Source organism: Saccostrea cucullata, unplaced genomic scaffold (genome assembly GCF_032062105.1).
Source record: "Saccostrea cucullata isolate Sc308-1 unplaced genomic scaffold, CSIRO_AGI_Scuc_v1 ctg6927, whole genome shotgun sequence".
In the NCBI taxonomy this organism is placed as follows: Eukaryota; Metazoa; Mollusca; class Bivalvia; order Ostreida; family Ostreidae; genus Saccostrea; species Saccostrea cuccullata.
In genome coordinates this window covers 11,912-34,385 of record NW_026930586.1, presented here as the reverse complement: position 1 = coordinate 34,385, position 22,474 = coordinate 11,912, and the positions used below count along the sequence as shown (strand labels likewise).

Below are 22,474 nucleotides of genomic sequence, written 5' to 3'. Positions count from 1 at the left end.
TCTCGAAATCAATTATGCTTTGTATGAAAAGAAATTAATATGGATGTTGGAGAAAATAAAGTTCAGCCATACTAAATGTCTAAACATAAAATAATAAAGCAATAAAGAATAACAAATGAAATCATTTGGCACAAAACAGTTCTAGTGCTAATGTGAAAAAGATAAAACATAAATGAGGTCATTTCCATTCAAAAAACACATTAGTGTCAGAACAAAGAAAACACATCATAAAACATTTAAACATAATCAATTGTGAGTTTGATTGATTTACAACAAATATCTAAAAAGTATCTATTTAGGGTTTTATTATTGTACATGTATAAAGCAAAGCTGTTCTTGCTTGCATGTACTTCTCTTTAGAAAAAAAAATTGAAGGAAACAACCCTCTATCTTTCCAATACCTCTTCACTTCATTTTCCATTATAAAAGTAACATTATTATCTGCTTGCCAAAATAGAACTATTTCTTGTGGAGATTGAAGATATGATTATGAAAATTGGGTCCATGATTGTTGAAAAAGAAAATACTGCAGCAATCTTATTTTAAGAGTTATCACTCTTTCCATAAAGGGAAGTTATTCGTTGAAATATTTGTCCCCGAAACATTTTTTTTAAATAAAGATAACAACTGTCAAATTTTAACCAAATCTATTTGAATTTAGCTTGTTAAGAAAATCAAGATAAATATATTCCTGTCTTCAACTTTTTTCCTCTATTTTATCAAACTTATAAAATATAGATAAACAAATTTTAAAGAATGCAGAATTGAACTCAAACCAAGTCTATAATAAATAAAACAATCCTTGATTGTTCTCTTCACAAGATTCAATACAATTTATCAACACAACCTCTTTCAGATCATATCATGTACTCTTTGACAATTAATCAAAATATAATGGGTACCTGACTAATTTGACATTGTCTAACTATATACCTAGAGTTTCATTTCAGAGTCAGCATCTTTAGAAAAACAACACATACTGATATGATTTTCTTGGTAAATTGTTGCAAAATAACTATCACAACATCTAGCACAACCTTGTGGTTCATTTTTTACCCAGAATGCAGTGTATATGTTTACATATGTCCCAATGTGCATTTGGCAAGAATGAAGTGTTCGTTTGATAAAGAAATGGAGCACACAAAAAATGAAATTGTGCAAAACTGGATGAAAAGAATGAATATATTTTTGTGGGAGAAATCATAGGAATATAATGATTTTAAAAAAAAACAAATATTTGAGTGAAAATGACAAATGTTTCATATGATTCACTTTCTTTAAAGATTATCCTTTGCTATGAAAGATAAAATTTCAAGTCATCAAGTCCAGCTATTAACATAAAATAAATCATCAATACTCCTCATTTTCAAAATGTATCAATATAGGGGGAAACCATCTGATTTTGATAATAGGAGTGGCAAAGAATTTTATAATCATTTCGGTACATGTACTTTGATGCACAGGAAAGAAACCAAGCCATTTGTTGGAAGAAGATAAAAATTTAGAAGTTTTAGAATAAAACTCATTCCAAAAAAATGTCAAATAATATAGCAACTTATTAATATTTCAATTGCTTTTAAATGTATCTGAAAAATTTCCCATTTACATGTATCCTTGCATGCACCCAGCTTTGTAAATATCAATCTAAAATGGCCATAGAAGTGGTGGTATTCATTTCAGTCTATCATTTTGGGAATTTTCAGATTGCAAGTAGATGTCGCTACAGTATCATTGGAAAACTTGCAAGGGTAATCTCAAATAGTATAGCTGTGATGACTGATTTTGTGTCATCAAATGAACAGAACTTTACTGTAAAAGTTGATAATGAATATGATCGATGATGGAGACGTTGATGAATTTGATTATGAATTTCTAGAAGGGAACAAGTAAATGTAAGCTAGAACTACATGAACTACAAAATTTCACAACCTTTTGAATATGAGGATTCTGCTTGGTTGAAATTCCCATTCATATTTAAAAATAAAGTGATCAAGAGCAAGCACATTGAGTTTTTTCAAACAATCATTCTCATTTACCCAACAGAAAAGTCATCATGGCTGCTTTTTACATACAGGTACATACATGTACAAAAATGTACATTAGTCAAAAATAAACAAGATGATCAATAGCTTGTAAGTACATACACTTTCAAAATAATCTCCAAAGTTTTTAAAACAAAACAAATAACTACATTTTGAATGCTTGAAACGCATTTAGGTACAGAATAAAGGTCATTTTCAAAATGCATGGGTTTTTATACTATCCAATAAGTATACTAGTTTAACAAATTATTAATTAACTACAGATTGTTCATTTAGAAAATTATTTCCATTCCATTTTTTTAAGTACATATTAGATAACAATGTCCTCAAATACATGTATGTTCATGTAATCTTTCTTAAAAAAAAAAAAAAAAAAGAATTTGGGAATATGAATTACCAGCAATATCTGCTTTATGAAGAACATGTTTAAAATATTTCATTTAAACATTGGTACAAGTTTTTTGGATTCAATACATTGTTTAGCCTTCACTACATTTTTTCAAATAGATAAATGCAAGTATAATACTGAATAAGTACGAAGAACGACTCTATAGTTTGACTAGAATAAAGATTTTTACATGCACGTCTTCAGCAGGCTCAAAGTTATATATATATATTATCCTGAATATATTTTTATTTAACTATAAATAGACATGATGAAACTTTTACATTCGCTCATGTAAATCATACAAATCTATGAAAATCAAATACATATATCACTTTTCACGTCAAAAATCTTTCCTTTTATAACCATGATTAAAATTAAAACATGTACAAAAATTCATGATTAAATATCTGTTGTTGTGACAAATACAAAATCTTTGTTCACAGAAAATGACACATTCTTGGACAGGGGACTAAACATTCACTACATACATCAGTGATTTATTACAGTACAGCTCACTCGAAGCCAGGTGAAGGTTTTACTACATCAGTGAACCACAAACAGCTAATTATGGCACATAATTAATTCATTAATAAGAAGAGATTCCTAAATGAGACATTATTGTAGATTCTGCATGTGGTTTCTTTGCTCACTTGACTGTCATCTGAGCTCCAGTTTTTCTTAATCTGAAGGAAAGTCACACCAGGAAATTAAACTGCAGCAAAATGTCACAATTTTATAAACACAGGATGAAGCCGTATGTGAAACAATTCGCTGTTGAAACGATTCCACTAGGTTGTTGGATGATGCATGCATTACGCCAACTTCATTGGAATGTTATATGGAACTTGCACAAAGTTGGAATGATCACGGGAAAATTAGGTCACTGCCAGTTCCCAATAAACTTGAAGGTCATGGACACAGTCTCAAAAGAATAACTATTTTCTGGACTAGTTACATTATCATCACATTTTTGAAATGTCATTAAGGTTTCAAAAGTTCATTCACTAAAGCGTACGATACTTTTGTTTTTTCTGCCAATCACTGCTAGAAGGATCGTTTCAGAAAACTACCGCCCATGCAGGTTTCGAAAGTACTGGAATTGCAATTTTCAAACTCTTATTATTTCATTTTTCAAGTTTCAGTTATTATGGCTTACATTGAAATTTCACAGAACTGAATATGCACTGCACTTTTTGTAGCACTTTAAAACAGTCATTTCAAGTTGAACTTTGCAGTTTCATCACTTTGGAAAGTTTTTTTTTCATGCAAAATTTGCTTCTAATTTATGTTTGGAAGATACATTTGCACAAGCTACCAAAGTTTGTTTTCAACATAAGACAGCTTGAACAAGAATTTCATATGGTTAACATAATCTAAAGCCCTATAATAAAGATGGACCCTTAATTATTGAATTACTGTACGTCCTTTGCTATAGCCTGGCTCCAGTGAAATGGGCTTCAATTCTGAATCCATATAGTTGCAAATATCTGGTTCATTCAATTAGATTCGGTGACACACTACAATATCAGATGTTCTCCATACTTTTTCTCAGATATCCCTTGAAGCAGGATAACTGAGGAGATGATACTGATAGAGGAAACCTTAACAATCTGTGTAAGACCAGAACACCCTAATCTCGCACAGTGTGTGTCAGTGGAAGACTAGTTTTGCCAAAGTCCATGAGATTGCTAAAGCCATGAGCACTCTGCAGTTGGCTCCAAGGTCATGTGATGCTAAACTGATACCTGATTGGTGTATGCTGGCCATCTGGCTGTTGGCAAGACCTGAAAAGGTACAGATACATTTTCATTTCATGGATGAATTCTTATGTTTTTCTCTAATTTATACAGCATATAAGAACTAGAACAAAAATGTGCTCAATTGTGTACAAACAACAGGAAATGCAAGAAAAAGTAACATTTTGACATCTCCAGGCATTGATCAAAGAGTTTGCATTAGAGGGAGCACTATACGATGTGGAAAGATCTAGAAACCTAGTTTCCATCAGGTTAAAGCAATGCTTGAGGACTATTTTGCAATCAAAGCTTGTAAAGATAACTGAATTCTTCTCTTGTATCATACATCTGACAGTGAAAATAACTATTCTCAATTTTTGACTTGGTTTATGACGTGATGTGCACCGGCAGGACCCCTGTCTGAAAACCTAATAGAGGCCTGTTATAGTATTTTTTTTAAAAAACTGTCAAAATAACTAAGAACTTTATGAATTTAGAAATGGAGCAAGTACCTTTTTTAATCAGATTGTGTGTAAATATGAGGCCTGTGTATTGATTAAGACTTTCAGATCAGAATAAAGTGACAAATTTTACTACCACACAAGGATGACACAAACTAAAAAGTCAAAATCCATTCCAAAACCTCAGAACAAGAAATGATCGCTCACGGATGAAACTTCAATCAATACCCACATTATCGGGAGGAAAACAATTAAAGCATCACTGCACGGTGATCGCATTTTAATCACAACCCATGCAGCCATTAATCTTGTAAAAAGGACTTAATGAACACAATTTCTAAGCCATGATTATAGCACGACTCCATTAAAGGAGATAAGTATTTTGGGCAATAAAATCTCAATCTAGTCGCCTCCCTAGAGAGCTCTCAGGAGCTGAATTCAACTCAGTCACCATGGTGACACGAAATGAGAGAGAAGCCATTGCTATTATTGGACTCTAAAAGTTGAATAATCATGACTTATTCATCAATGAAGACATTTTATTCCAAGTAAATGGAAATTTCAGGGGGAAAAAAGTATATGAGTCATATATGAAAGAATTAATTGTTTCCACCTATCTAAACCCATTAACTTAAAACAATGGGAAAACATATATTGTAATACCAAAACCTGAGTGTATTTTCAAACTTCTTACTCAATACTTGACTCTTTCATCTTAAAATATCTAATATCTTAACTAAGTGCAGTATATGCATTTTATCCTCAGTTAATACCTGGATAATTGTACCTAATCTATGGTTACTTGGCCTGCTAATTTCTTTGTTTCCTTAGCCTTATGCTTTGATAAAAACTCTGACTGCAGGCCTGGTAAATCCTGCACAAGCCTTAAAACTAAACCTGCACACCTATACTTTAACTATGATTAACACCCAAGCTCCCAAAAACCAAACCTGAACACCTATATCTTACATTTGGTTAACACCTGAACTCCCCAAAACAAAACCTGAATACTAGCTTGTACCTCATCGTAGATTTACACCTGATTCATAGAACGAAACCTTTAAAATACATATATCTTATCTTTGGTTAACACCTGAACCTAAACACCTGTGTCTTATCTTTGGTTAACACCTGAACCTAAACACCTGTATCTTACCTTTGGTTAACACCTGAACCTAAACACCTATATCTTATCTTTGTTTAACACCTGAACCTAAACACCTACATCTTATCTTTGTTTAACACCTGAACCTAAACACCTGTATCTTACTTTTGTTTAACACCTGAACCTAAACACCTGTATCTTACCTTTGGTTAACATCTGAACCTAAACACCTGTATCTTATCTTTGTTCAACACCTGAACCTAAACACCTGTATCTTACCTTTGGTTAACACCTAAACACCTGTATCTTACTTTTGGTTAACACCTGAACCTAAACACCTGTAACTTACCTTTGGTTAACACCTGCTCCTAAACACCTGTATCTTACCTTTGGTTAACACCTGAACCTAAACACCTGTATCTTGCTTTTGGTTAACACCTAAACCTAAACACCTGTAACTTACCTTTGGTTAACACCTGCACCCCTCTCTTATCCCCCCTCCCTGAGCTGGTTCTGGCCCAGACAAAGAACCTGTACTGGTGGTTGGCCTGTAGACCTGTGATCCTGGCTGAGGTGTGGGAGGGGTTATTAATCCTTGGTTCCAGGGCCCTGATATCTCCCTCCACTTCACCATTCACTGAAACAATTTACCTATGGTTCACACAGACTATTCAAAATAGATTTCTTGAAATATATATTTCTTCAAAAACCCTTTTTATTAATTTTCCAACTAACCAACTTCAACATTTAAGGGAGAAGATGACCTGATAGTTTTACTTGTATTTCAATAATGATTTGCCCAATATATTGCCCTATACTGAATTTGCCCGAAATTCATTTAAAAATTTACAGAAAATGTTCAGTATTGAAAGCTAAGGGTTCATTCCTCTCAAAAGAAAAGAAAATTTTGGCAACTGTATCAAAATATATCATAAAATTTTAAAGGATTTGACCATGATCATTCCAAAACAAAATTCTATTATAACAATAAGGTAAAATTCATCATGTATATCATGTTGCAGATTTAAAGCCACTCATTGCGATTAACCAAAGGACAGTCTCAAATATGGACAATTGGAGTGGGTATCTTCTGGTTCAAAATGAGCCTTACGTTTTTGGTAACCAAGGTCGTATCCTAGCAGAAATCCGTTAGGTTCGTCGGGAGGATCCCACTTCAAGACCACGTGATCACTCTGTACCTCCTCCTTCTGTAGGTTACGAACGGGACCAGGGACTGAAAACAAAAAAAAAATCTAGCGGTCAACACAGAAAGGAAAGATAAATTATAAAAATACATATAATTCAAAATTTCTCAATCTTCCTTTACATATTTTCTTTTTCTTTATAATTACAGATTATTCCAAAAATATCAGGAAATCAGGTTTTTTTATGCATTGATTTACTTGGTTGATCCAAAAAAAATTTCTAACAATTCACAAGGAATGAATTAAATCTTTTCAAAAAATCAGTAAAATTGTAAATTAAAAGAAGTATTTAGAACTCAAATATTCTAGTATCTTATATTCTAATATAACCTAACAAACCAACAGACAGACAGACAACTGACCTCCCTCGGATGTTTTGAAATCAATGGTGTCACTAGGAGGTCCCGTGTGGTGTCCATTCATCACCGATACTTGCGCTCGGAATGCCGTGTTGGCCGGTAAATCAAATATGGAGGCCCTCACGTCATGTGACAGGTGTTCTATGATAATTGGTACCTCAACCTTGTTCCTTCGTCCCTCACTGGATTTCCAGTATTGTAACTATAGCAAAAGAAAACAGAGATTTATTTGAACTGAGATTCAATCAAATACTGAGATTAATTACAATGTTATAAAAAAAAAATCAATTTCTCTTAAAACCAGAAGTCTCTGTCGAGACTGAAGCTCTACTGGTTTGTACTTATAGCAAAGGAAGAGAAAAGTACTTATAAGCAGATGGGAATTGAAACTTTAAAACAGCAATAAATTATATTACATTATATTATAATCTGACTAAAACTGTATTTGGAGTAGCATTTTAAGAGCATTTAACTGAAATTTCTATTTTTAGTACCACGGCAACACCGTTCATTGAAGTCAAAAACCGATAAACAGAATTATGTATCTTAGTGTAGTCTACTTGTGTGCCAAGTTATATTGAAATCAGACAAAAACTGTAGGAGGAGTAGCATTTTGAAAGAATTTCACAGAAATTTCTATTTTTAGTAACCATGGCAACACCACTCATCAAAATCAAAAACCGATACACAGAATTATGTATCTTAGTGTAGTCTACTTGTGTCTTAAGTTATATTGAAATCAAACTAAAACTGTGGGAGGAGTAGCATTTTGAAAGAATTTCACAGAAATTTCTATTTTTAGTAACCACGGCAACACCGATCATCAAAATCAAAATCCGATACACAGAATTATGTATTATCTTAGTGTTAAGTCTACATGTGTGCCAGGTTATACTGAAATCAGACCAAAACTGTAGGAGGAGTAGCATTTTGAAAGAATTTCACAGAAATTTCTTTTTTTAGTAACCATGGCAACACCGCCCATCAAAATCAAAAACTGATACACAGAATTATGTATCTTAGTGTAGTATACTTGTGTGTCAAGTTATACTGAAATCAGACCAAAACTGTAGGAGGAGTAGCATTTTGAAAAATTGTTTACAGACAGACAGACAGACGGACGGACGACGGACGCATTACTATCGCATTAGCTCTTCTGGTCTCTGACCAGTAGAGCTAAAAAAACCAGAAGTCTCTGTCGAGACTGAAGCTCTACTGGTTGTACTTATGGCAAAGGAAGAGGAAAGTACTTAAGCAGCTGGGAATTGAAAATTTACACTAGCAAAAAGGAGAATAATGATCCTTGAATAAGTCTCTTTATGTTCTTATTTTAGTCTTCTTGCATGCCACATTATATTAAAATCAGACTAAAACTGTATTTGAAGTAGCATTTTGAACGTAACAGAAATTGCTATCTTTATTAACCAAGGTAATAATGTTCACTGAAGTCAAAAACCGATACACAGAATTATGTATCCTAGTGTAGTCTACTTGTGTGCCAAGTTATATTGAAATCAGACCAAAACTGTAGGAGGAGTAGCATTTTGGAAGAATTTCACAGAAATTTCTATTTTTAGTAACAACGCCAACACTGTTCGTCGAAATCAAAAACCAATAAATAGAATTATGTATCTTAGTGTAGTCTACTTATATGCCAAGTTATATTGAAATCAGATCAAAACTGTAGGAGGAGTAGCATTTTGAAAGAATTTTACAGAAATTTCTATTTTTAGTAACAACGCCAACACTGTTCGTCGAAATCAAAAGCCGATAAATAGAATTATGTATCTTAGTGTAGTCTACTTACATGCCAAGTTATATTGAAATCAGATCAAAACTGTAGGAGGAGTAGCATTTTGAATGAATTTTACAGAAATTTCTATTTTTAGTAACAACGCCAACACCCTTCGTCGAAATCAAAAACCGATAAACAGAATGATGTATCTTATTGTAGTCTACTTATATGCCAAGTTATACTGAAATCAGATCAAAACTGTAGGAGGAGTAGCATTTTGAATGAATTTTACAGAAATTTCTATTTTTAGTAACAACGCCAACACCCTTCGTCGAAATCAAAAACCGATACACAGAATTATGTATCTTAGTGTAGTCTACTTATATGCCAAGTTATATTGAAATCAGATCAAAACTGTAGGAGGAGTAGCATTTTGAAAGAATTTTATAGAAATTTCTATTTTTAGTAACAACGCCAACACCCTTCGTCGAAATCAAAATCCGATATACAGAATTATGTATCTTAGTGTAGTCTACTTATATGCCAAGTTATATTGAAATTAGATCAAAACTGTAGGAGGAGTAGCATTTTGAAAAATTGTTTACAGACAGACAGACAGACGGACAGACAGACAGACACACAGACAGACGGACGGACGCCAGACGCATTACTATCGCATAAGCTCTTCTGGTCTCTGACCAGTAGAGCTAACTAGGAAAATATACAATGGAACATCTAAGAAAATATACAATGGAACATATCATAACATGTATAAAATACATAACAAAAATTTAATCATTCTTTCTGACGTTTGACCTTATACCTTATAACCTCTGAACTTTCCCCTGAGTCTATCATCCAATGGGTCAACAGATTCCCAGATGAAGTGAGCTTCATGGGGTCTTGGGTCCTTGGTTGGATCAACTCGGAAATCTCGAGGCTTGATTAATGGATCTGCAAAGGTCAATTATTAAAAAAGTTATAAGAAGAAAAATATAACTCCCTAAATTTATATATATGCAAAGTTTAAAAGTGAAAATTCTTTTAAACTAAATTAACATGCATAATGAAAGTAACAAAACGTGTGCATAAATTATACAAGCTTCAGACAATATCAAAAGTTTTATATCTATCATTTTAAAACCATCAATAATTGCTCATTTAGAGATTAAATATATTTTAACATCTTGATCTGTCTCATCAATTTGAATACCGCACAATGATGTGGACTATAGAATAAATATTTGCTCACTACTAACAGACAACCAGAGCTAATACTTACCCCCTTCCCCCGAGTGTCCCCGTATGGTAAACACCGGCATGAATGACGGACCGTGACTGTTGATGGCCTGTACCTGGACGTCGTAGAGACCATAAACGTCGTCCACGTCTACCTCAAACTGATTCTCATTAGCGTTCTTAATGTCCTTCTTGTTCCAGAACGTGCTGCCCCGCTTTCTCCAGCTCACCCTGTAACCAAAGCTTGGAGCATTGTGCTGCATTCGAGGCATTGGCTGGAAATAAAAAATCATAATTTAATTGTTATGTTTTATCATAATAAACTATTTATAGTCCCTTTATAATATTAACAAGCACAAATGGTTCGTAACAATAAAATCACATTTACTGCATATCAAGCCATATACTGTAAGTCGTTTTAATTCTACGGTGTGAAAAATTCACGATATCTCAAAAGGTACCAATTGCGATGGTTTTAATTTCACGCTGCAAGAAATTAATGCAAAATTTCACATAAGCATTTAAACATTTTTAAAACTAATAAAAACATTCATGATGGGTTTAATTTCACGGAAAAATGACAAAAAACGTGAACATGGCAAAATTAAAACCATCATGATTATTTGTCAATCTACAGTATTCAGCAGAGGGTCAGTGTCTAGGCAAATGTGATTGTGACATCTCAAATGTCAACAGTAAAAGCCACTGAAAGATTATGTATTTTTATTATTTTATTAATGTATATTTTTTTTAAACAATTTAACAATTTATGACCTATCTAGATTTGTAAGGGCATCATGGTTTTATGTGAAAAACAATTGTGTATTAAATTTGTAAAATTTTTCATAAAATATATTTTCAGTCAAGAAAGGTTTGCATATATAATTAAAATGTGATTTATATGTAAGAGGATGAAAATAGCGTTTTCTTACTGTATTTTTTAAAGAATTTGGCCTAAATAAAACAAATTAAGTCTGCAAAAAAGGCATTTGAATAATCTCAAAAAAAAAACAAACAGAAATTGTTCCCCCAAACTAAGACTATTGTCATCTTCAGCTTTGGTTTTGGAAAAAAAATATCACCGCCTGTATTGGGAAGTGATTACAATAATTAGAGATAAGTTCCGTCCATGGCAGGATTTCATCTTGTTTGAAACTGATCCTCATAAATCTGACTCCATCGGCCAGAGAAATTCAATTATCTGCTCCCGAGGCCACGAGAGCTGCGTCGTCATTGTCGGATCAATAAGACGCTGGCTGATAGCTGTTTTATACCGAAAAATGATAGGAAAATCGGGGTTTTTTGTTTCCGCAATATTATACAACTCCTACATCTTACTCACAAGGAATGCTTTAAGGGGCTCTGTTAATTGAGGACCAGGCGTCTATTAAATGCCGTGACATTCCTGTTCAATAACAATTTATGGTGATTTGTGGGAAAGATCTTAACTCTGTCCATCAAAATGCTATTGCTCATGTACAGATATGTCTGTCTACATCTAACATTTTTGTTTCAAGTGCAGTCTTTATATAATACCGGTATTTCATCTGTTGTGAACATCTCAAAAGTGAATATAGAGACTTAAGATATTCTGAAAAAAAAGTTGTAATATGAGTTAAAAGTAATTTTAAAGATACATATTTAACTTCTTTAATTAGGCATCGATTTTTTTATTTTTATTACTGAATTCATTTTCTACTTTCACATATTGGAACAGGCATTTCTTCATTATTTCTTTAATCAATTACCTACAGAATTCAACTTCAACCCTATGACCTTTCCTCTATCCTTTCTTTTGCGAATGTATTGCTTCATCATTTTTAATTGCACAGACAAACGACTCTCCTCTGACCTTTAATACACACAATATTCTCATTAACAGCCCCTAATTTAAAGGCCAGACTTACATCCCAAGTAATGATTAGTTTTCCCTCCTTGTCCGTCTTCATCTTAACGTTAACCGGATTTGACGTCGGTCTCTCGGGCGGCGTGTTACATTCCGTTTTCGTGGGCTTACTCGGTTCGCTGTATCCCAGACTGTTCTTTGCCATCACGCGGAATGAGTACCAGCCCCAGGGGGACAGGCTGATGAAGGCAGTCTTGGATACCTTGTCCATGTATTCGATTTCCTCGTCCGCTGAGTTCCAGTAGTAGGGGTTATCTGACGTGTTGTATTGTATGAGGTACTCGTTGATGGGTTCGCCTCCATCCAAACCATCGCGCCAAATCAATTCCACCCTCTTTGGTCCGCAGGAACTGATTTCTACGTCTTGTGGAGGTTCAGGTGTGCCTAAATAAGAAAGGATTCATGTGAAGTTTCATTTCTGTTATTTGCAACATACAAACTCGGTCAAAAGCAATCATTACTTTCAAGTATTATGGCTATATCAAAGTGTTATGCAACAAACAAACATTTTTTTCTTGACAATTGAAAAAGGATAAGCCACTGATCTGAAAAAATATTTTTCTTTAAAATGGCAAATAATTTCAATATTTGAAAATAATTCTGTAGAATATAAATGCCATAGACTAAATTCTTGACTTAATTTTCGTGTGCTTGTAAAAGAACAAGGAGACAATATATACTATATTAATGAGATCAATTCCTTTCTGTACAATTTTCCAATATCACAAGATTGTCATTCTAGCCTGCGTTATGTCAGTAAAAAGATTTTTTACCCACTATTTCATTATTCCTATTCAACACACCAAATCTAGAGTTATGTATTTTTGGGCAGACATTTCTCGTAAATCAACATTATTTTCGGAGGGAAATCAAATTGCATCATTACGATTCGCTCTCGGTTTTCTTTTTTGGCTCCCCAAACGAAGTCATTTTATTGAAAACCGTTCATTTCCTGTCACAGTTATGTAGATGTGAGGCCAAGTTCACACCAAGATAAAATAATCTCACAACAATAACCATAAAAAATCGGCAAAACGGGCCAAATCTGACACCAAGAACTGGTTTAAAATAGACAGAAACCATTCCAGCTTTCAATGGCATATTGTCAGATGAGGAATCTTCATTATAGATTTATATTTTGGTAATTTCACAGCTATGGAGTTTTCATGGCATATTGAAAGCAAGAGGCATAAGGACCTTGACAGTCACCTGAGTATTTTATTTTTAACAAGCCTGTAAAATTTCCAAAGAATGGTAGATAATCATGAAATAATGCAAAATTAAAAGTATGAAATAAGACAAATAGGACGATCCAGGATCAACATAACAGGTAGTTTTGTAATCAGCAGCAACTCAGAAACTTGCTGTATATGCTGTTGCTATCTACACTCTATTGGTATATCCCAAAAATATATCAAGACAATAGTTTAATATTTTAAAACACAGTGTTCAACTGCAATCATAACGGGCCTTTTAGCTTCTTGTGGTCTTGGGCCATGAAATTCACAATTTTGGAAGAGGGGGTAATACACTAAAACTCCGTTAGTACGGACACCAATATTGCGAATTCACAGATATAGCAAAGTCATCTTGGATCCATAGCTATATAAATTTAACAAATTTCTTATGCGAATATAAGGAATTACGGATATAGCAAGTAATTTCATAGGCCCAAGTGACTTCATTATAACCGAGTTTTACTGTAGTATTTCAATAGTAGTATTTTTATACACTCTCAGAAGCTAAAGGGGGGAGGGGATAACACCATCCAATTGTCAGGTGCCTGGGATCATACTAGTCTTGTTTTTCAATGAATTTTTAAAATTCATTCACCTTTGTTTTAAACTTGATGAATCATCGTTTGGAAATTAAACTGACACAGTTAAGAAAACATATTTAAAATCAGTCTTTATTTGCATGGAGTTAAGTTTACCAAAAATGTTTAAAGAGGAATCCCACTAGACATACAGTATGCTGATGTTATTCAATTTTATTAGAGATTTACCTTTGACAATGAGTTTGGCTGAGGATTTCTCTTTCTCAGTGACCTGTCCCCTCACGCTGGCTATACAGGTGTACTGCCCCGCGTCACCATAATCCGCCTCCCTCAGGACCAATGTCTGCCCACCGTCCATCACCTTGAACCTGTCTGACCTCGTGTCAAGGACCTCCCCATTGTGTTTCCATCGGATACGGAGATTTTCTTGTTCCGTGTCATCGTCATTGAAACCAATTGAGCACGTGAATGAGACTTGGTGTCCCTTCCTGACAGTTTGGTCGGCAAGGGATTCCAGGAATTTTATTTGGTCACCTGTAAAAATAATTAACAGAAAATGTATAGCCATGAAGAGTGAAGAGTTACCTCCCTTCAGCTAAGAAATTAATTTCATGATCTGTATGTATCCCAGTATCTCGATTAATATATAAAAATTTTTTGGTTCTATCTTATTTAGAATAATGATATAATTGTATGCAAATGTTTAGTATAAATATATTCTTAAATTAATTAATTTAAAGATAATTTCAGCATTTTTTAATTCAATAATTGAGTTAATAAAATTTGAAGAAAAAAAGATAACATGACTATTTAAAAACCATTATAAATATTCAGATTATTTTTTTCAACCACAATAAATATTGAAGAACTACCACAGAATATTATACGAGAAACAGTAACATGCCAATAAGGACTTGAAATGGATTTTTAATTGCCCCTGAAACATCAGATATCGGAATACTGTCACTGACTACTTCCTGTGCTCCACCATCATATTTTTATTTTCTTTTTTCTGAGGGCCTCTAGCCAGGATGAGGTTTTATTGAATTCCAAATGGTTGTAAGATTTTATCAGTCCCCCTTTTAGCAGGAATACTAGCTGAACAATGGAGGCAACTGATGTCCATAAATTACTGTGATGACACTTAATGGGGGGGGGAAGGCAATTTGTAATAATGGATAATTGTACTACTCGTCTCTGTGCATGCATGATGTCCCTCTACTCATCTATATCTTCCTGATGCTCAAAGAATGGGATTTATACAGAATGGCTGAATGGTATTAAAGGTTTGCAATGAAGCAAATGATTATAATACTGTTAAACTTTGATATCTCAAACCTTAATATCTCGAATATCATGTACATGTGGAAGTGATTTGGAAGTCTCGTCCACTTATAATTCTTCAAGTATTCACCCCTGATATTTCAAATCCTTGGATATTGCAAAGAATTTTTTGGACCCATTGAGGTTTAGATAATGAGGTTCAACTGTATACATGTACAATCTGTACATAATTAAAATTATCAGGCATATTAAATTTTTTTTAAAGTTTTTTTAATTAAGGTAGCATATGTGTAAATGTATAACCCCCTCCTCCCCCCATCCATAGAAAAAAAAAATCATAGAAAACAATTCTTAAAGACAAATATGAACCACTCGGAATAAATTTTAAAATAACTGGCCTCCTAAATTTGATCTTATCATTTCATCAGACAGCCTTCAGAGAGTAAATGAGTCTCCCCGATCAGTTCTGATTACATAATTTTTGTAATACAGCTTTTTTTTCCTTGTTCATATAGCTCTCATAACTATCTTCATTTGCCAGAGGGGTCACCTCTCCCATTCAACTGAGGTACAAGATGTACTGACACAGCAATTTATAGGAGATTAATTTCTTACTGTACCCATGGAATAATCTCATAAATTTTGTGTGAAACTCCTTGATAGAGGCATCAAATTATGGAGCCTCTTTTTCAGTGAATGTGCTATCAAGTTCTCCCGACAATAGTCCTGTTTTATGAGGGACGTCCCCTGTATTAGGAATGATACTGGCAGGTGGCCAGTTATATTACACCAGACCATCTGTTTTCACCAAATTTAATATTAAACTGCTACCATATTTGCACTAGTAAGCACACTGGTCCCAATGAGAACTGAAAATTATTGCATTAAGAGATCAAGGGACTTTCTTTACATTATTAACAAGCACATGACTTTAGTTAGTCAAGAAAAAGTTAAGTAAGCTTTGCTTGATCGGAGGGTGCTTTTATCCCTCTCAAATAAAATATGACTGAAAGAATACATCATTTATATTAGGTGCACTTACAAGGATAAATATGGTAAACAAGGAATTATTTTATCTGGGAATAATTATTTTTCTGGGAATTCACCCTTTTCCTGTGAATAAATTATAAGGTGCCCTACTACCCCTTAGTTACTTAAAAAATAAAAATGGTAGTGACATTTTATACCTAAATGTAAGTGATATTACTTATAGATGAAGAAAAAATGTTTATATCACATGACTTTCATTATGTTTTGTATTTTCTATCTTTTTATCAATGTTTCTATCTTTATTTCTTTCTTTTTTTTTTTTTTTTTTTTTGGTGTATAGGCCTAAATTTATTATTGTTATTCAATCTCATAATATAATTATAAGATTTACTTCCGGTAGAAGGGGGGTGGGGTTAGCTTTTCAGTGAAAAGCTAACCCACCTTAGCTTTTCACTGAAAAGCTAACCCCCCTTAGCTTTTCACTGAAAAGCTAACCCTCAACGTAAATCCAAGTTTTGTTCCATTGCTGGCAGAAAAGGACACTGAAATTCGTAATTCCTCACCGCTAACTGTATAATAAATCGTTAGAAACATCGTAGAAGCGATTATTCATCAAATGTAAGCTTAAAAATAAAACGACTGTAGCCCAAGGTAGGCCATTGCGAGTTACCGATTTCTCTTCGCGAAAATACACAGTGATTACGATGGAGGCGTACAGAATCCTGTGTGATGTCGTGAAAGTTCGTAAATTCCCTGATAAGCAAGTTACAATAAGCCACAAGTCCGAATTGTGAAGCGTAATTTACATGAAAAGTTCCAACAAACGATATCCATTACTGCTGAAGGTGGCGTCTCTGCGTCACTTCCTTATTCCATGACGTCATGTTCGCAGTGTCTCGGGTCTTTCCGGCGAGCTCGGAAAAACACGATTGATCTGAAGCATTGTTTATAAAATATGAAAAGCTCAGAATAAATATCAGGATGCTTATCTTCATAATTAAATTGTTCAAGTTAAAATACCCTTGTAAAAATTAATTGCAGGTACCGCAAAGTGATATGTAGATTTAACAGGTAATGAGGTGTACATGAAGTGGAATAAGTTGTATTTGTTAAAATTTGATTAATTTGTTCCCAATTTTAGAGTTCTTGTTGTTGTTGAATTTTTAAACTTTTTCCTGGTGGAAGATTGTTGGTATCTAAATGCATGGATTTTTTTTTTAAATATTTGGATCGACATTTGGCTTCTTTAGTAACGTAATGTAATAAAATAACCTATTCTTCATAAATGATACATAGTTATGTAACTGAGATTTCAAGATTTCCAAGAACTTCTAAAAGGTAAACCAATAAATCAATCTTAAAATTTCTGAAGATTTTGGATCCACCCATATGCTTCGTCGCCGTTTAAAAACGCATTTTTAGTGTGCAAATCTTTCAAATACAGCAAAAAAATGACGTAGACCTTACTGTTACGTCATAGAGCTCTCGGGGTTCAGAGAAAGAGAAAACTAAGCTGGAGGATTGTTCAGTCAGGAAGGGGGATTTCTCTGTTCTTCTCTCTCCGGCATTTCTTAAGATTTGATACTGCTGTACGGAACCGGTCTGTTAATACCACAATACAAAATAATATGTACCCGTAGAAAGGCGCATAACTAACAAGTGAAATATATTTTAAATTGACCATTTCAAAAACTGGATTGGGCAACCACTCTCCCGATCTTTTTTAAATTGTAAATTTTGTATATATACTTAAGTTTAATCCAGAAGTAACAACACATATTAATTAACGGGGTACCATTCGCTTTACACGAAAAGTAATGCACTTTCACGCACATATGACCTAACAGTTAGATTATCTATCATTACTAATGCCAATTTGAGGCAAATTCGTTTATTTCCTGCAAGGGTTATAAGAATTTGTTATAAGAATTTGACGGAAATATCTAGAATGAATGCCGAAAAAAGTGGACTGAAAAACATACGGCCGAAAATGCTGGAAATGTGGTATAAAAAAGTGGTTTAAAAAGATAACATACAGTTAACTCTGAATCTGATACACGGATTATACAACACATTTATGTTGGTATCCACTATATACAGCCCCCCTTTTTTTCTGGACTCCGTGAACAAATGAAGCGATGTTGTTGGACCAAATTAGAAGAAAACCAAGAAAAAGATCCCATACTAGTGTATACTTGTTTTAAAGTATCAGTTATTTAAATAAAATAAGAAATTTGCACTACTGAAATGTATAACTTACGAATTTTTTTCATAGTGCAACCCACTCATTTAAACCAAATTAAACGTCATATCTACCTATGAAGGAATGAAATTTTTTCGAACTATAAATATCGGATTATCCCCCCTTTCCTGTTCAGAAACATCTGAATCCGCTCCTGTATTTTATCAGAGAAAGTAGATTAATGACGTTTGTCAAGTGTTTGCATTTCTTATGATATTCTCTAGATATAATCATACATTAAATTTTAATTGTAATTATTATTTCCCGCAGTGTGATTTTTTCGTGAATTTACTTAAAAAATAACACAACAAAGAAGAAAAGTAGAATTGCTTTGTTTTAAGTTATATGATTGGCTGCGATATGGGAAGGGATTAACCTAAAAAATTAGTTACGTTAACCCTATGTGTTTTTGAATCTCTTCTCCCAAGCAGCTTTGGTGTTGGGAACTTTCATACATTACATATCTATTTACTTATCCCTCTCTTTTGTTAAAAAAATGTTACTTAATTTTATATGATATGAAAATCAGTCAATATGTTCAAGCAGTGTTGTAGCACTTGTCGAGCATCATGTTGTTATTATTTGACCGGAATTATGTGATGTAGTCAACTTGACGAGATAAAAGCCAAAACCCATGAAAAATTGGACAGCCAGTAATTATAAATAAAGTATTTTAACTCATTCTGCACCATGCATAAATTATATGTACTTCTAAAAACTGATTTTAAAAAAAAGACGAAAAAGAACACAGGTGGATAATTAAGGAATCGCTGTTTAGTTAGTATAATATGCCGAGGCATCAACGATAGTGGGAAACATAAATTAACCCATATTTTCCACTATCGTTGATGTCCCTGAAATACTAATTACTAGACGGTGATTCCTTATATATCCATTTTTATACTTTCAGAAATAAAATTGAATAGATTTAGACTTTAAAAGTATAGACATACGTTTAAATTAAACGAGGCCTCCCATGCCAATTTCAATAGTTCTCGCTCACTAATGTCAAGCACAAAGGCACCACGAGATTTGCATGCATATATACTAGTATTTGGCCTCCTTAGCCAGGCACGTAGCATCGTTTTTGAAAGTGGGGGGGGGGGCAACCTGAGAAAATTTTTGTTACTTACCTTAAAAAAAGTTGACAAGCATAAAAAAAAAATTTACCCAAACTCGAAAATCCTATTTCGTGGGGGGGGGGGGGGGGGGGGGGGGGGGGGGGATTTATGGCCAACTTTTTTCAAGGCAAAGTTTCTTTCACTTCCAAATTTTTCCTATATTTTCTTGCTATGTATATACTGTGGTGAAAAGAGGGGGGGGGGGCAACCATGTTTTCAATAGACATTTTCTATAGTAAAGGTGATGTTGGGGAAAAAAGTGGGGGGGGGGGGGGGGGCAGGCCCCCCCCTGGCCCCCCGGATACTACCTGCCTGTTAGCTGCAGACACAGGGAGATGCGCACGAGATATGCATGGCTGTCTTATAAGTTTAAAATTACACGACAAACACTGCTGGGGTAGCAAAGATAATTAATTGATTGTATCATTATTGTTTAACGACCCTCTCGAGAATTTTTCACTCATATAGAGACGCCACCACTAGACAGTTTGTTTTACCCTAGTGTGTCTGTCCGTCACAAGTTTTTGGTCGCAGTTTTCTCGGCAACTATACTCATCGCAAATACTTTAAATTTGATCTTTTCTATTTGTGCGTCTGTCCGTTATTTGTCGAAGTTTTCTCAGCAACTACTCTTGCAGATGCTTAACATTTTAGTACCTTCTTTTTAAACCATGTCATACGGTGGGATACACTTATGTTTACTTCTGATGTCAACTTCCTGTTTATCCGTACGTCTGTTCGTACCATACTTAATATTTTTTGTTGCAGTTTTCTCAGCAACTGCTCATTACAGGTGATTGAAAATTTTGCGCATACTTTATTGCATCTTCGCCAGCCAAGGGTTTCTGATACGCTACTCACCTCATGAATTCATGAGGAGAGTTGCGTATCAGAAATCCTTGACAAGCAAAGAAGCCTGTCACTAACCTGGGTATATCAACAAGATATGTATATTCACATAAGAGAAGGGGTATTACTAGTGAGCATTGGCTCACAGACTGCTTGCTCTAATTTGTGAATTCACGAAATGTGAAACTTGATATATTATGTACTTTTTTCTATAAAAATGTATGGTTACCCTTTCACGTTAAATCTATTTTTTTCCCGTATTGGAAAGTACAGTATAAGTGAGTCATACTATTGTATATGTCATCGATATCGAAAACCAACCTTATTATAAAAGGTAAAATAAAATTAGATTACTACATAAACACACACAGAATAAAAGGTTGAAAATAACAAATTTAAGGAGTGTATTTTTTAAAGAAAATTCTTATGTCAATTTAGCATGAAACTTTTCTTTCAAAGACATCGCAAATGTTTTCGTTACATTTTGATCGATGTAAGAAAGCTACGGCTACTTTACATTTATTTTATACATTTGTGCGAAAATTGGGAGCGAGAAGTCGTGTAAAAAGGGTTTTCTTTTGGCTTTGGAAGGGGGGTGGGGGTTGGCACTTAAATGGTATGTCACGTGACAGGTAAAGGAAACTTAATAATCCTCTGTTTTCTTTCTTTTTTTAGTTATTTTATCAGTGATACTTATTACGCATGGCTTAACTTTATCTATAACCCATCTTTGATGAAAAAATGTGTTAATTAATATGTATATAGTCAGCGCATGTTTGTCGGCTGTTCTTAAGAAAACTGGTTGAATATTGAAAATAATGTGATATTAAAATGTGAAGAGCCGACAAACGTGAGCAATAACTCGCTTCCATTGACTGCGTTAATTTTGATTTTGACTTCAATTCATTACGTATTGTCCACATGCAAGTGTGCGTGAAAACATAGCTACATGTGCATTGTATTTTTCATGATCTAAATCACGTCTTGGAGCGTGTTTGGTTGTCATTATCAGAATTTAACAAATTACTTGTTTTTAAATTTTGCGTGCATGTCCAAACATTTTTTTAAATTTCATTCCCACCCCATCTAGATCCGCGCATGATTAATTGTTTCTAAAGAGGGGACACACAGATAAAAAATTATGTTCATCTTCAACAACAGTTGATACAATATCTTTTATCTCTTGTCTAACATAATCTGACAACCTCTATCTTTATTATTATGTTCCCCAAACGAAGTTGGGGAACATATTGTTTTTACTCTGTTTCTTATTATTATGTTCCCCAAACGGAGTTTGGGAACATATTGTTTTTACTCGGTTTCTTATTATTATTATTTTTTTTCTTATTTGTTCTCCGGTACTTTTTTGTCCGCGAGTGTTCTCAGAAACTGTTCACCAAACTAAGTTAAAACCTTTTTAGGGTTAATGGGTGTGTAGTGTAGGTGTGCGGAACGAAGGTCATTTTGCGCGCATACGCCTGCACGTGCGGGCGCGTGAAATGAGTGAAATGACTGATATATTTAATATAGTCATAACTTTTACATTTTTTGATGAAATGCTTTGAAACTCATTATATAAGGATATATTAATAGTGTTAATAATATGACCCTGTCAAATTAGCAAGAACTCACGCGCATGCACGTGCGCTTTGTTCTGATTGGCTGAAACAAAAACCTCAATATCTTTTATGTTTTTTGACAAAATGCTATGAAATTTAAAACATAGGCATACTTTAGGATTTCCTACAAAATGATATATAACAATTGTCATGAAAACATGCGCATGCGCGTGCGCTGCAATCTGATTGGCTTAAACTTTAAATAGCTATAACTCCCTTGTTTTTCAACCAAACAAGATGGGGTTTAGAACATAGACAGACATAATGGACTGCTACAAGAAGGTATGGTTGTCATGCACATGCATGCACGTGCGTGCTCGTGCGCTTTGATCTGATTGGCTGAAACAAAAATATCAATATCTTTTTCGTTTTTTGACGAAATGCTATGAAATCTTGGACATAGGCATGCATTAAGA

General features: G+C 33.8%; 1 protein-coding gene across 1 annotated transcript; it reads right to left on the bottom strand.

Moving 5' to 3' along the window:
• Window positions 1-2,775: 2,775 nt before the first annotated feature.
• Window positions 2,776-14,487, bottom strand: LOC134229172 (neuroglian-like; the record flags this gene model as incomplete). The annotated part of the gene is made up of 8 exons (XM_062710876.1): window positions 2,776-4,214; window positions 6,196-6,369; window positions 6,844-6,966; window positions 7,300-7,498; window positions 9,855-9,985; window positions 10,314-10,545; window positions 12,178-12,560; window positions 14,182-14,487. Coding segments are annotated over 8 exons (1,682 nt in total), but the record flags the coding sequence as incomplete, so codon positions are not given.
• Window positions 14,488-22,474: the final 7,987 nt, after the last annotated feature.